The following is a 15,201-nucleotide window of genomic DNA, read 5'->3' on the forward strand; positions in this document are numbered from 1 at the left end:
TACCGTGAACGCCACACTTCTGCTCAAGAGCTCAAGGGTTGTGTGGCGTTGGGTGGGCAAAATTCAAATTCAACGGCGTGGCTAACGCTCCAGTCGATTCTCTGTGAAAGAATGCACCGCCATCTGTTTTGTGAGATGTACTCAATCGTATTGTATGCACCTAGCATAATAAATAGTCATCATGATCAAGGAAACCGGTAGGAAAGGACAGCAAGGTATAACTAGACAGTAGGGTAAAATCAGAGCCCAAACGGGCACCAGGAGCAAGACTCGAGGAACAGAAAGGAGTGTGGCAATGAACACAACATAGAAATCATGAGCGTAGCAACACTGAACGCGGAAAACGAGGGTTAAAGAACATAAGAATAATAAAGGGAAAGGTCAGGAGCCAGAGTCCTCCAAGGGAGTAAAATCATTCACAATCAATCGCTGTACATTGGAGGCATCTCCCTCTCCGCCCTAATCTGCTCCATCTCCCTCCTCAACCTCTCCACCTCCGTCCTCAACCCATCGTCCTGCGGGCCATCAACTGGTTGTGATCCCGAGCCTGAAGCAGTGTGCGACGAGCCTGGCCGTTGAGACGAGTACATCCCCGCTGGCAGTGCAGAAGTGCCAACGTCGCTCGTAGGGCTCATAGGCCCATGTAGAGTGAGTGGCGGCAACCCAGCCTCTGCCCTCTTCCTCGCTGCTGCGTCCATCTGACTCGTCACCACAGTTCCCGTCGCGGTCTGGCCTGCCCCTCCCGGTGCCGATTCTGACGGTGGTGCACTCGGAGTATACGCAGATCCAGAAGCTGACCGTGACCTCCCGTCCGAAGTTGACACGGACATCGGCATCAGAGGATACGAAGCGCTGTTATACCCTCCTGGTGGAGTCACACGCGCTGTTTGCGTTGGAACGACCGAACCTTTGCCTGTAGTAGGTCTCGAAGCGGCATCGGTGTTGTCAGAGTCGGCATATGGAGCCTCTGCCATCTCGAAGGGAGTCATGATAGGGCCGGAGTAGGCTGAGGTATCGAGCGTGACTGGTCCGCGGCCAGATGTGGATGTGTTGCGTTGACGGCGGCGGAAGAAGAAGATAAAGGCCACGATGGCACCAAGGCCGACAAGACCGCCAACGACGCCACCGGCGATGGCACCTGCGTTTGTGGAAGATGACGACGAAGACGAGGTGGAAGAACCAGTTGAAGAGTAAGTGATGTCCTTCGTGGCAACACTGTACACGAAAAACTGTGAGCATCGAGAACACAAGTGGACAAAAGGAGCAAAACGCACTTGAGGGCAAGTGGCGCAGCCATAGCACCCACAGCCGGACTTCCCACTCCCGAGCTTTCCGCACCACTACTAGGGTCGTAAACTGTTGCGAACGGTCCTGTGTTCGAATTGTCCGACGCAAAATTGTGCACCAAGGTAATCATCTGGTCCCTCGCGCTCGTGCTGCTCTTTCCGACCATGGCAGCTTCGAACATGTTCCACGGCGCATAACTCTTGCCCGAGATAGGATCAGAGCTGTCAACGACGAGACCGTACTTCGACGAGTCGGTGGATGCGGAGGCGATGAAGCTGGTTTGGCCGGAGAGAATGGTGGATGAGACGAGGTTGGTGCCTAGCCATAGATCGGCGAAGATGTTGTATCCGTAGCTGGAGGACCCGGAGTTGCCGTAGGAAAGTAAGAGGGAGTTCGAGCTTGAGATGGCGAGGGAAGACCACGTGTTGATATAGCTCGATGCGGTACTCTAGAAACAAAGGCATCTCAGAATGAGAAGCAAGACTTGAAGGAAGAAAGACTCTTACAGAGTACGATGAAGCGTCGCTGCTCTGGCCCAAGGCACTTGCTAGCTCGGACATGGCCTTGATCGCGATGATACCCTTGAGAGCCAAGTTGGTGCTGTTTCCTGTACTTTCAGCATCGGCTGAAGTTCTAAAAACCATGATCAGGAACAATAAGTAATTGACGCATGTTTTGAGTCTGATGGGGGTACATACTCAGTCGCAGCAGGGTAAAGCGTTGTGTTGACCAAGTTGTCCGTCCAAGTCTTGAGAAGATCATACTAGATCGTATAAGTATATCGTTAGCTCCCGCCACGACGTAGGATTCATCTCGAGAGAAAAGACCTACGTATTTGAACGCAAGATTTCCGTCTCCTGTAGCGCGCGCAGCAGCATAGGTCATAATAATCATGTTCGACGACTGTTCGATCCTCTGGGTGTGTGATTGAGTGCTTCCAGCGGCGAGAGGATACGAGGAGCCTAAACATCCCCGATATTACTATAAATCAAGATCCTGAAGGAGCATTTCAGACAACATACCGATATCCTGGGCGGCGTAAACATTGGTGTACTTGGACGAAGCCTGGAAGCGGAAGAGAGGTTCTAAGAGGAGTCTACCGAGGGTCGGATCGATGTACATGATCATGGGGAAGGCGGCATAGAGGGTCTCCACGGCGTTCACTCGGCTGCACGAAGCCACCAAAAAATCAGTAACGACGCAAGACTATGTTTCGGCGATGAAAAGACTCACTTCTCGCTGCTGTCGCCGACGGACTTCATGAACATCATAACCTAGCCAACCCGAATGTTTAGGCCTCCCTCCTAGCAAAACACGCAGAAAAAGAAATAAGAGATGGACTCACATCACTTGAATTGTAATTTCCATCCGTCCCGTTCGCCACCGTCAAAACCATCCCACCCAACGTCTGCCTTACACTCAAGCTCATCAAATCCGCATACGAGCTGCTGATGCCCCCCGCATCGCCCAAGATCTTCGCATCCAACGTGTCCGCCCTACTCTTCGCGTCACTGAAATCATCCAGGAACGCATTGATGAGCGCATCGGCGGAGGTGTAGTTCAAGTTGTAGTACAGCCCGCGGTCCTGGTTCGACCCATCCAGATCTTGGTAGCGAATTGCAGGGTCTTGGACGTAGCCGAGTGCCCAAACTATGGGTTGCGAGGTGGAGGAAATCGTGCCGAGGTCTTGGGAGAGGGCGAACACGGGATATGAGCTATGTGCAAGTTCAAGTTGAGCATTTCAATTTGGTAAGAGATAGGAGGATGGGCCGTACTCGTCAATAGCGCGATAACCTGAATCTTGGGTGTTGTCCAACTTTTGCTTTGATTGGAACATGGTGCGACAGTCTGCATCCACGCCCGTCCTGTACGTGAGTGCTGATGTCTGTCCGACGGTAAGAATTGTAAATTCTATAAGATGTATAAGATGTGAAATAGACGAACCTGCTTCATCGCATGGTACAGAGTTCCCCAGTCCGCCAACTCGCTCGTCTCGCTGAACTCTTGCGGCGATTGCAGTGAGACGGCGTGATAAACGCTGTTGGTGTCTATTGTCGTGCCCCATGTCGCAAGTGAGCTCTTATTTCCCGAGATCCATTCTTCGTGCCATTCGGAGTTAGCACCAGCCATTCTCATCTAAATAAAAAATCCACGCACCAGCAGAAACGTCGGCATAGACCTGCACACTATGAGAGTTTCCGTCCAAACTTGATGCCTCGAAATATAGATAGACGAAAGGAATTGACTGGCGAGCCCAATCTCCGGGCTACATTACGACAACGAAGCAAATATGTATTGGAAGAGATCAAATATCAGCACATCAGCGTCCGTTCGATGTAGAAGCTTCGCCACCGGATCAACCTAAATGTGGCAAAGTACATGACTTGATGACCTTCCTCGGGAAGGCCACGAAGTAGGGGGTAGGAAAGCAAAAAATAAAGAGACATTGAACGCACCTCGATAGGACTGAAGAATGTGGCATTGACCTCCATGTTCCCCGCCTTCATGGTCCACGTCGTTCTGGTAGGTGTTACTAAACACCAGATCTTGTGTCAGTGGGAATAATTGCCGTAAGATTTCTGAGTATACTCACCTGTTGCGGCGGTCAAATTTGTGTTATTCGCATACGTTGATAGACCTTGGCCGAGGAACTGATAGTTTTGGCCATCGACAGCGACATATCCCTCCCAGCCGTCAATGGTACCTCCCTATCGTGGTCAATACGCATTGTAAGTCAAGAGTACAGGGATAAGTCAAGGTGGAAGAAACACACTGCTGTAGTTGGCCAAGCTCCAGAACTCGTTGTTGCTCTGATCCATGTCGCGAAGTATGGATTCCGTATAGCCAGAGGATACGCGGCGGGTGATATCGATGCAGAGACGGAGGCAGGGGAGATGGAGAGGATGCCCGTGAGGATGACGGCCAATGTGGAGACCATGGACGTCGGCAGCGAACTGAACATGATGGTCGTCGAAAAGAAAGAGTGCAACAAGAGGGGAAAGGTTGGCCGGGATCAAGGTGGGGTGCGGTGGGATGGCACAGCCCGTGCGTATGATCTTGTCTTGAAATTAATCAGACCGGCTGCTTTAGAGTCTGGATCGCCTCGACAACACGACGAACGTAGGCTGCTGGATAGATATAGGGAACCCTCTGGAGTACAAGTTCCTACAGACACCTACGCACTGAGTTGGATCGTTAAGAGAGACGGCAGACAGAGGGTGCACCTCCTTCGCGTAGGGTGAAGCTAACAAATACGGGGGGGACAAAGACGGAAGGGCCAGCGCGCTCGAAAACGTCTCGATTTGATAGCAAACTGACATGGAAGGACCATGGGCGGTGCACTTGAGTCTAGTGATTGGATATTTAGCAGCGTGTACCGTCGGCTGATGTTCTCAATTCAAGAATTTGATGGTAACTGCACCGATCACGGTGCCGTCGACCACCTGTGGGACATGGTAGCAAAAAAGCAATGGCTGGCTGATCCCTGTGTAAGATGTAGACGTCAAGCATATTGACCAGTGTCTTTTTGAGACGATTTGGGAGGATGTACGAACATACGAGATATCGATGCTGCCAATGTCGGTGTACGGGCGCTAATTGTGGGCGCTATTACTTTGTTGCTCAATTTGTCCCGGCGCTAAAATAGTTACGTCATAAGTAAACATCCAGACTTTGCTTCCGAGGCAGTCCGAGGCCCCGGGGGAACGGTGATCTTTCTCTCAAGTCTCTAATTTTGTCATGACCGGCCCCCGGGCTCATCGAACGATTTGTGCTCTCAGAACGCAAACAAGGGACCACAACAAGAGCTACACTAGTACTATACCGATGAAGACACTAGCCCATAGCACACATCACCAAAAAGAATCATTAAGGTCGAATATACTCTTATCCAGCGGCAAGTCACCCAAGGGAGAGACATACAGAAATATTCAAAGAGTATATCAGCTGCGACGCGGCATAGATCCAAACTCAGGATTCCCTGCGTGCAACAATCTGTTCAAAATATTTCATACCAACAGTAACACCACCAAGCCATTGCATATCTTTCAGGTGGCACTGTACTTCAAAATTCAAGTCCCCGCCACACAAGTCCGTGCTGACCCAGCAACTGCCCTCAAACCGATGGTCGAGGGAGTGAAAGCAGGTGACTTACGAAAGGCATACCCGACCAGCGTCAATACCGCCCAAGCGGGCCATGTAAGTTCGATAAATTTCGTCTTTCTGGTCCCATAAGTAGTAGCCATCGAAGAACTCGGTGAAGTTCTGCCTCCGTTGCATGTTATTTCTGAATCACAATACACACTCGAAGCTGTTTACAACCGAAGCGATCTCATACGAGACGAACACGATCAAGAGCTGCTCGAATTGCCGCATGCTGCTGCGAACGAAAGGTAAATATAGATCGCAGTCAATCGAGAGCACTGCTATGGTTTGGACAGGATCTGACAGGGTACGTACCGCTAGGTAGCCCTTCTTCGTTAATAACGTTGCTACAGGTGAATGCGGGAGTAGCGTCGCTCGGAACGGTCACGTTGAAATTCTCGAAGAACATGTTGGGACATGGCGCGGCGGAGCTGCATGTCAGCTCAACCACTAAGGTAAGAGAAAGACGTTAGTAAGCAACTGCTACTTTAACAGGGAAACACAGGGACTAGGTTATTGATGTGATAAAGCAGAACATACAGGTTGCGCCTGTCGATGTACCCGTCCAATTCGACCAAGTGATGTTGGAGAACTCCAAGGTTGACGGCGCATCACCACTATAATCCCGAGGACAGAACCATCATGGAAGTGAGAACGAATGGTCAGATTTTACCGAGATTTCGTACGCACGCATGTCCGGAGTTATTTTGACTGATGAGGGTAGGGACGTCCACTTGGTCCAGGAAGAAGTTACTCAGAGTAACGTTCTGGACTAACCCTGTTCATAAGGAGAAATAAGTGTTGGCGGGCTCTGGGTAGCATTGGACTTGATGTACATACCTCCACCACCACCGCCATTAACCGGAGGGACACCGTTAACGGTGCCGGTCCAAGATTTGAAGTAAGCCTGTACGAAAAGAATCCAGGGAGTATTAGCCGTGGATCAGCGATAACCAGAGACTGGGATTCAGTATGAACGTACACCACTCTGCATGTTCGGTTGAATCGTGGAGTTTATGCGCAGAGTCTTGACGTCGTTCATCGTAACGTTGATGACCAGGTCATTCTAGCATGCCACGGACTATCAGCATCTTCAGCGAGAGAAAGAGGACAGCATGCGCGCTTACAAGGCCGACGTATTGACCGAGACTTCCGAAGGCTGGAGAAGAGGACCAGTGCCACTTAGCTTTTCTGACGCGTACTTGAAGAGGAAACAATGTCATGAACTGGAAATACCTATGCCTAAACGGAATCCAAATATAAGCCGCACGTCGAGATGGAAATGCTGTGGACTGGCTTACCGTTTCCACCGTGGCAAGTAATGTTTTGTGCTATGAGATTTGTCGAGTTCTGATTCACAAGTACCGAGTCAGTATAGGCACAGCAGCGGATTTGAAGCAGTGACGACGGACCCCTTTGATTGCGAGACAGTCGTCGCCGCAGGTAATCTAACGGCGTCCAATCATCAATACAGTTCTGGGTGGACGGTAGTAAGATGCGCACATCCCAGTTGACCATCGTAACACGGTCGGAGCGGTATGTATCAATGCCTGTAGCCGCGCATCAGGGAACAATGAACATCATTGAAAAGCCCACCCGGATAGCACTCACCATCCGTGTTAGGAACGATACTATGATCGTCATACCATGTCCACAACATCAGTAAAACAATGATTCTTTCCATGAGTAAAATGCCGAGAAAATAAACGTACTTCGTTCCAAACCCAGCAGGATCGCTATTTGTAGCATTGCACAGCATCCCATCGTACACCACATCCACTGAGTCTGCGACAGCATTACACCAGAACGGTTGCGCCTGTATCTGGAAATTCGAGATGCGGCCGTGGGTGACATTTGAGAGCGTGAGGGCTACGGGGCGTCCGTCTCCGTCGTCACGGGTTCGATTGGCGAAGAAGGACCACCAAGGCTGTCCAATGGCATGTCAGAGGACCTGTTTAGGTAGTCTATGCGCCTACGAGATACAACGTACTTGACCATTACCGTTTATACCTCCCGTGTTATGCGCGTCGACGGTGAAGTTCTCTCCCGTAATAACGAACCAGGATGCTTGACTCTGAAAGAGCAGTACCCATCAGCTAATCTATACGACAATAAATTCATGAAAGCGGCGACGAACCTGGATGAATATGACGCGGTAGGTATTGTTCGCGTTAAGCCAAAAGTCGATGTCTGGAGGGAACTAATGATGGCGCACGTCCGGTCAGCTCCCTTGCAACAGCTAAGCTGATGGAGAGTCAAACATACCGTCAAGAAGCCATGCAGATCGACTCTGCTATTCTGAAGGTCCCAGGTCATTTTGCTACGATATGTTCCAGAGCACGGTCAGATAAACGCAACATCTCTCCCTGAACGCACTTACTTCGTGATATTATACGCTCCCGGTGTAAAAGTCGTCAACCCATCATGCCCACATTCCTCGATTGCAGCCAATACCTTATTGGAGTCCGCGTTCATAAATCATTATATTATGTATTATGCTCGGAGACAATGGACTCACCTGAGGCGTATCGTCGATCCCCTCCCCAAGTGGGCTGACCGTACAATTCTTCGCAAACGTCGTCGCGTCTACCCCACGCGCCACCGTCGCAACCACCAATCCCGTCAAACACACAATCCGTCCTGCCAAGCGCATGGTGGTCCAGACGAGGTGCAAAAAAGAGGATATAACGCGAGTCGCGATCGTCAGGATTCAGGAATGCTCATGCGTCGACTCTCGAAGGATATATAGCGCGAGGCGCCGTCAGTGAGCGTATATCATCGTCATGAGGGATCAACTTAGCAAAACGAAGCAGCTGAGCGGGACGGTGTGCTTCTGAGTCTGTTCACGAGGACGGTAGGGTCTAGGAGGCGCACAGGGTCAAAAGTCCAGGGTTAGTTTGCGATATTCACAGACAGGCATGCATGATGTTCCACCTTGGAATGAAGATGCTGGTGGAACGCAGATTTTGGGCCTCAGTGGGAGCTCACACCGATTCTTCTTCCAGTCAACCTTGAGTCAAATCGACACAGAAGAGGTTCTCCCAGTGAGCTCGCAGCAAAGAAATCGAGAAGCAAAAAGGAACACATACGTACCTCTACGCCCCGCAGGACCCGAGCGGACCGCGAACTTCGAAGAAGTCCAAAGCCTGAAGCGACGTCCAAGCGCATGACCAGCAAAGCGGGGTGAAAGTACGACACTGCGAGCAAAATTAGAATTATCACATCGAGATTTTCGAGTTTAGTCGGTATGGCTGTCAGAGAAAAATCACGACGCTGATCAGACGGTGACAGCCTATCGGGTAAAGTTGAGGGGTGGCATTCATGATCCAACAGACACGGCTGCCCCGAGGGCGCTCATCGTTATCCAGCCCATATCGGATTGTACAGCTACAAGCATAAGCACAGACAAGAACATATGAGATAGAAATAGAACTGTGTAGAAGGGGGAGAAAAACACGACGGAGACGATAAAAGGGGGAAAAAGTCAAGAAATATGACCAGTTGAAAACTAGAACTGAGAGAAACTCGAGGAAAAGCGGAAACAGAACAGATAATGCGACAGACAGTTCTCAAAACATAAAGAAACGGGAAGATCCTGAGGAGAGGAATTCAAGTTCGTGCCTTACATATCATAACTCACGCGTCCCCAACCTTCACTCCTGCAGCCGAAACTGGCGCAGGTACAGGCGTAGGCGTCCCCGATTTAATCAAACCATTAGCACCATTACTTCCTGCCGAGCCCGGGACATCGGTCTGGATGGAACCCGCTCTGGGTACCATCATCGACAACGGTGTTGGCGCAGGCAAAAATGGTGCCTGTCCGGGTTCAGATCCCGATTGCACGCCACCAGGCGAAACTCCTGGTGCTGAACCCTGCGGACGCGTCGAAGGGGTAGGAGCAGAAAGGGGTGATCCGACGTGTGCGTTTTGCACGTTAACGTTCAACGGTGGTAATGTGACCGGTGCGGGCGCCACACCAGGACCAGTCATCACTGTGGCAGTCGTTGACGGTGGGGGAAGTATTGTGGGGGACATGCTGGATGAGGTGCTGGAGACGGCAGGTCCAGATGTGGCGGTGGCGTTCGGCATTCCGTCCAAGATCATCATCTTGGTTGGCGGAGGTGAAGGACCGTGTATCTTGGGCAAGGCGGGTGATATCGTACTGACCGCCATTTTCGACGTAGGACTGATGGATGAGCTCGATCCAAGACCTTTGTTGACCATGTGGGGAGGTGGAGGTGGACCGAACGGTGTGAGCGGTGTGGTAGCACCAGCAGTCCTAGGACGTTCAGTCGAGCTCGTCGAAGGGCTCGGAGGTGGAGGAAGTCGAGTATTCCGAGATGAAGCTGGGGAAGGTTGTCTCGAAACGGGGGCCGGAGCGGGCATGGGCGTCGCGTTTGAACCAGGCCCTCCAAGGCTGGACCTTCGCGGAGGTTCCGGCGGTGAAGTACTATAAGACTGCACCTCGCTCACGATGACAGGACCGCCGTTACCGTTGAAAGAGCTCCTCCTTGACTGAGTAGCCGATCGATTCTGCGCCTGTTGGTCAACTTGATGCTGGTGAGCTTGAGCCGGAGTCATCACGAAAGGCGTCATGAGCCTCTCATGTGGCCCAAGAATGTTACTGCCTCCAGGTCCAGAGGGGGGGGCTGCGGCAGACTCTTTCGCGAGTCTCTTGCCATCCTCGGGACGCCAGAGCTGTTGTCGAGTGTTTGGATTAATATTGATAATTTCGGTGGTAGAGGACCCGGAGTGAGGTCGGGGTTGCTCGGGAGCTTCGTGTACGGAATGAGGAGGATGTGGGATGCGAGGACTGAGTTGTGCCGACTGAGGCTGCGAAGAGTGTTGAGACTGGGATAGTGACTGAGCTTGTGCTTGAGCTTGAGAAAGAGGAGACATCGGTCTTGAAGCCGGACCCCCGACCCCAAGCCCATTGGGTGTTGAAGACTGCTGATGATGTCGATGAACGATGTGGTGGTGATGGTGATGATGGTGGTGGTGGTGTCCCGCTGCAGCACCCGCTGCCGCTGCGGCCGGCGATCCCTGGGACCCAGGACCCATCCTGAACTGCATATCCATCACCCTCTCCCGCTCAAGCCTCTCCCGCTCTATCCTATCTATCCTGTCCCGTTCTCTTTCCCTCTCGCGTTCACGCTGCTCATGCCTCTCCCTCTCCCTCTCTCGCTCTAATCTATAAAACTCATCATCTCGTCTCCTGCTCTCCATCTCCCTCTCCCTCTCCCTCGCCACAGCGGACGCCCCTGCACCCCACCCATTCATCTTCGGCCCTCCTCCACCTGGCCCTCCACCCATAACATGCACCGGCGATATCGACCTACTCCCCATCATCCCCGGTCCCCCAGGCCCCACCACATACCCATGTCCATGTCCATTCGTCGACGGACCCCCTCCCAAAGGCGGCAGTCCTCCCATCGGAGGCGGAGGCCCCCCTCCCGGCCCATCGAGCATATGCGATCCAGGTCCCATAGGAGGCGGAGGCGGACCTCCAGGCTGTCCTCTCCTTCCATTCAAAGACGACGACGACGACGGACCGCCGCCGCCGCCCGACGCGCCAACTCCAAGCCCCATCCCCATACTCAACGCCTCCCTGTCTCTGTCCCTGTCCCTGTCCCGCTCCCTAGGCCCTATAGACCTCGTCGGACCACCGCCAAAGCCGTCCATCATAGGTCCAGGACCGGATGGTGGCCCGCCGACGTAGCCTATTGGCATCACTTCATGTGGGTTGGCGGGTATAGGTCCGTATAGGCCTGCTGAGAGACTTCCGCCACCACTGGGTGGGCCGGGGTTCATGGGCAGTGGTCTGTGCAGCTCGTAGGCTCGTTGGTTGGCGTAGTATATTGTTTGTAGGTCGTGGGTGATGAGGTCTGGAGGGAGGGAGGAAAGAGACGGGAAGACGAGTGGTGGGGGAGGGATGCGGGAGTGGGGATGGAGGCCGTCGGGGGTGAGGTGGTGTGCATGGGTCGAGTTGGATTGGGCTTGGACGATCTCGTAGAAAGAGGGGGCGATAGGAACCTGTAGCGGACGTTCTGGCATGCGGTGCACTGTAGTCGTGGGCATTTGGTCAGTATTGCTATAGAAGGAACAACGAAGTGAAGTGAGAACATACTGGATGGTGGAGTCTCTGCTGCTCTTCGTTCTCTCTCTAACTTTCTCCTCTTCCTGTTCGTTTCTGCAATCATCTCCGTTTGCAGCTCGCCCTTCGCATTCTAGAGGGGAATAAGTATGACAACACTTGAAGTATAGAGAATACGAGACTCACATGCCACCAACTCCAAACCGCATCCTCATTCGCCCTCCGCCTCTTAAGCGTGTTTTTGATCTCCAACTCCTTCCTTCTCGCCGCGAGCTCGAGCCTCGTATTCCGCCTTTTCACCAGCTCGTCTCGAAGATGCTGCAGTTCCGGGTGATTGTCTATCCACAAGCCCACACCAAAACAAAAAGTGAACCCAATCAGCGTCTCAAATAAACGTATCATGGGGATGGAATCCGGCTTACCAGCCTCGACCATCGCCTCCTCCCAAGCCAACGCCTCCATCTTCTCCACATACACCTTCTCCCTCAACAACGCAAACTTGAGCTCGATCTGCGCCAACACATCCAACGCCTCCGCCCGATGATGCGGCTGCAGCTCCGTATCCCTCTCCATCTCCGCCTCCGCCTCTGCTTCTGCTTCCTCCTCAACTTCTGCTTCTGCTTCTACAGGCTCCTCGCCCTCCGCCCCCGCCTCATCCACATCCATCTCGTCCTCCCCTTCTTTCTCCCTTTCCTCCTCTGCGTCTTCGTACCCCGTTCCGAGACCCATACGACGCGTGGTCGTCGTCTTGGCGGCGGCTGCAGAACGAGCGCCGCGACCCCGCCCACCACGTCCTCGTCCCCCTCTTCCCTTCCCCCGCTTCGTCTTCGCCCTCCCTCTCGCTCCCGTCTCCTCAACTTCCGCCTCAACCTCCGACGGCGCCTCCATCTCCACATCTCCTTCTCCCTCTCCCTCAGCCTCCGGTTCAACCTCAGGCTCATCCGCACCCTCACCTTCCGGGTCAATTTCCGGAATAACCTCCGAGCCCGCCATAATCGACGACGCAGCCGCCACGGCCGCAATGGGCGCGACCTGCGCCGGTGACGGCGCCGTCGAATCCTGTGGCATTGGCATTGGCATGACTTTCCCCGGGGTGACCGTCCCCGTGGCGGAAGCGGAAACGGCTGGCTCTTCGATGTCGGGGTCTACGTCTTCTTCCTCGACGTCCGGGTCCTCTTCTTCGTCCGGATCGACTTCTTCTTCACCTTCGGGGTCGGGCTCTTCGTCTTCTTCGTCTTCGTCCTCTGGCTCCTCGTCGTCTTTCTCGTCGTCGTTCCCATCGTCTTTCCCATCTCCATCCCCGTCCCCATCTTCATCGCCGTTCCCGTCTCCATCGTCTCCGTCCCCGTCGTCACCATCGCCCTCATCAACCTCCCCCTCTTCCATGCCCTCCGCGTCTTTCTCTCCACCTGCACCAGGAGCACCAGGAGCAGTCCGTCCCCCACCAGCCGCAATACCCAACAACATCTCCGCATCTCGCGTGCTCGACGCGGTCACAGTTACCGCGGCAGAGACGGCAGGCGCTGCAGTTACCCGGGTACTCGACTCGGTCACAGTCACGGCGGCGGAGACGGCAGGCGCTGCGACATTGAGATTGGGTATGGGAGCCGGAACGGGAGGGGAAACGACGAGTGGGGCGGCGTCGATGAGGAGATCGAGGGCTGAGGGGGATATTTCTTTGTTCTGATTCTGGGTTGATGCTGCGAGAGAGGCGAGGTTGGGAGGGGTATCGTGGTTCGGGTTCGGGTTCGGGTTGGGGTGGGTAGTGGGGATCGAGTTGGAGATGGTAGCGAGGGTCGGATTTGCGTTGGGTGCGGTAGGATTAGTTGTTGGCTCGCTGGTAGAAAAGGTCATGGGAATGGAAGTGGAAGGTTCTCCAGACAGATTTCCACCACCAGAACCAGAGGAGGAGATTGGTAGGACTTCAGGATGCGGACGCGGTGAGGGCGCGTTATGGTTCGATGTCGGTTTGGACGTCGATGGCGTGAGTGTGAGTGGCGAGGGTGGCACGGGCGAATCTCTCTCCGCCATGGCCACATCTACATCCGCGATCTCGTCCGCTTTAGGTTCCACGTCGTCGCCCATTTCGACGTCCCCGTCTCCGTCCTTGTCCTTGTCTTTGTCTTTATGCGCTTTGGGGTCTGGTGGAGAGGCGGAGCGGGAGGATGAGGAGGAGGCGATTGAGGAGGGTAGACGAGTCGCCTTGAGACCGCGACGCGATGGAGCCTTCCCTCGACGACGGGGGATGGGGGACGGGGGGTCTGAGCTGGGGTTGTATGGAGGGTCTGCTTTGGCGGTCGTTGAGGAGGATGAGCCAGAAGAGAGCTGGAACGGGGAGAGTGAGCGTTCCAGCGAATGAGCAGATTCTGAGAAGAGGAAACATAAAGTCTGGTCAGATACGTAGCAAAATAGAGACTGAGAGGCATGAGTGGCAAAATCGAAGTGTGGCGTACGGTGATGAGCCCCGTCTTCGTCCTCTTCCTCCTCCATAGGCTTCGGCTTCCCTCTTTCTCTTTCTACCTCCTCCTCCTCCTCTTCCTCCTCCTCCTCTTCGTCATGTTCGTCAAAAGTGGACTTCGCCCTCTGAACATGGCCATAACTATTCGTCCTAGTCCCAGCCGCGATCCTGGACGAACTCGGCTTATTTAAAGAAGCCGAGGAAGACGACCTCCTATGCGTCGGAGGCTCACTATTCTTCGGATCGAAAGGATTCGGAATATTATTCCCGTCCTTCGTCTTCATATTCTTATACGCCCAATCCCAAGGCGGCTCGGGTATGAGCGACCTCCGCTTTTTAGCCTTTCGTTTCGTCGCGTCCCTGTCCCTGTCCCTATCTCTGTCCACCGGAATCGTGTCGTTCGACGAACTGACGACGGAGGCCGACGTCGCGGTGCTGCCGCCGGCTTTATGGATGTGCTCTGGCGCAGACATGGGCATAGCTGTGGATGATGATGATGGATTTGGATTCGGGGGAGACTTGATTCGAGAAGACGGCGCGACGTCTTCTTCGTCCGTGAGGTCGGAGAGCTCAGAGCCAGAGTAGCCCGCGGCTTGTTTCCCCGCGGGCGTGGACGGGTCGTCGTCGGTGGGGGGCGACGACGGATGGCGAGAATGATTATGCTTCGAGTTGGGGTCGGTTATGCTGGAGTTGACGTTGGTGTTGATGTTGATGTTGGATGGTGGGGAGGATGATGACTTTGAGAGCTCTGAGCCGGAATAGGCTACGTGCGGGGGGTCAATGCGTGTTGTTTGTCGTTCAGTAAGTACCAGAGACAGAACGGCGAAGGACATACCTTTCGAGTTCGTCTCGACGGGTTTATGGTTCGCGTTGACGTCGGACGGGGCAGCCCCGGGTAGAGCGGCGTGGATCGAAAGCTGGGATTCGTTATTTGCATTCGTCGTTGATTTCGAAGGCGGGGGCGACGGCGACGGCGTGCTGAGCGGGTCTGAAGACGCCAGTGACGCCGGCATCGTGCTAGACGACGTGGGCTCGCACTCCGGCGATGGGGACGACGATGACGATGGCGGAGGGCGGAGGAAAGGACAGGATAGGAAGGAAGCTTCAAGGCGGTTGCAGGACGCGGTCGAGCGAGAGCCGGGAACAGACAATACTCACTCGCCACTCGCCCAATCCGTGTGGGAAGATCACCACGTGGGCGTAATACGTACGATTGGCG

The 15,201-nt window shown here is 53.8% G+C and overlaps 3 protein-coding genes across 3 annotated transcripts; all 3 read right to left on the reverse strand.

Annotated features, from left to right (window-relative positions):
* Positions 1 to 47: 47 nt before the first annotated feature.
* Positions 48 to 4,542, reverse strand: STEHIDRAFT_146778 (uncharacterized protein). The gene is made up of 14 exons (XM_007303568.1): positions 4,061 to 4,542; positions 3,881 to 3,995; positions 3,744 to 3,820; positions 3,445 to 3,553; positions 3,232 to 3,386; positions 3,063 to 3,172; positions 2,633 to 3,002; positions 2,521 to 2,561; positions 2,310 to 2,455; positions 2,119 to 2,249; positions 1,986 to 2,050; positions 1,794 to 1,920; positions 1,275 to 1,735; positions 48 to 1,215 (listed from the first exon to the last, which is right to left on the reverse strand). Exons 1-14 carry the CDS (start codon positions 4,247 to 4,249, stop codon positions 423 to 425), a joined length of 2,889 nt encoding a protein of 962 aa, XP_007303630.1. The 5' UTR covers positions 4,250 to 4,542; the 3' UTR covers positions 48 to 422.
* Positions 4,543 to 5,636: 1,094 nt separating this feature from the next.
* On the reverse strand, positions 5,637 to 8,083 carry STEHIDRAFT_156352 (pectin lyase-like protein; the record flags this gene model as incomplete). Its single annotated transcript, XM_007303569.1, has 18 exons — positions 5,637 to 5,665; positions 5,746 to 5,880; positions 5,971 to 6,047; positions 6,121 to 6,208; positions 6,271 to 6,337; positions 6,413 to 6,496; positions 6,558 to 6,589; positions 6,667 to 6,672; positions 6,732 to 6,780; positions 6,843 to 6,878; positions 6,934 to 6,980; positions 7,042 to 7,061; positions 7,143 to 7,357; positions 7,421 to 7,504; positions 7,568 to 7,630; positions 7,696 to 7,750; positions 7,811 to 7,884; positions 7,949 to 8,083. The coding sequence occupies 18 exons, from the start codon at positions 8,081 to 8,083 to the stop codon at positions 5,637 to 5,639; spliced, it is 1,296 nt and encodes a 431-aa protein (XP_007303631.1).
* A 646-nt stretch (positions 8,084 to 8,729) lies between these two features.
* On the reverse strand, positions 8,730 to 14,995 carry STEHIDRAFT_168142 (uncharacterized protein; the record flags this gene model as incomplete). Its single annotated transcript, XM_007303570.1, has 5 exons — positions 8,730 to 11,492; positions 11,558 to 11,657; positions 11,711 to 11,862; positions 11,947 to 14,745; positions 14,818 to 14,995. The coding sequence occupies 5 exons, from the start codon at positions 14,993 to 14,995 to the stop codon at positions 9,067 to 9,069; spliced, it is 5,655 nt and encodes a 1,884-aa protein (XP_007303632.1). The 3' UTR covers positions 8,730 to 9,066.
* Between the last annotated feature and the right edge of the window lie 206 nt (positions 14,996 to 15,201).

Source organism: Stereum hirsutum (assembly GCF_000264905.1).
Source record: "Stereum hirsutum FP-91666 SS1 unplaced genomic scaffold STEHIscaffold_6, whole genome shotgun sequence".
NCBI classification, from domain to species: domain Eukaryota; kingdom Fungi; phylum Basidiomycota; class Agaricomycetes; order Russulales; family Stereaceae; genus Stereum; species Stereum hirsutum.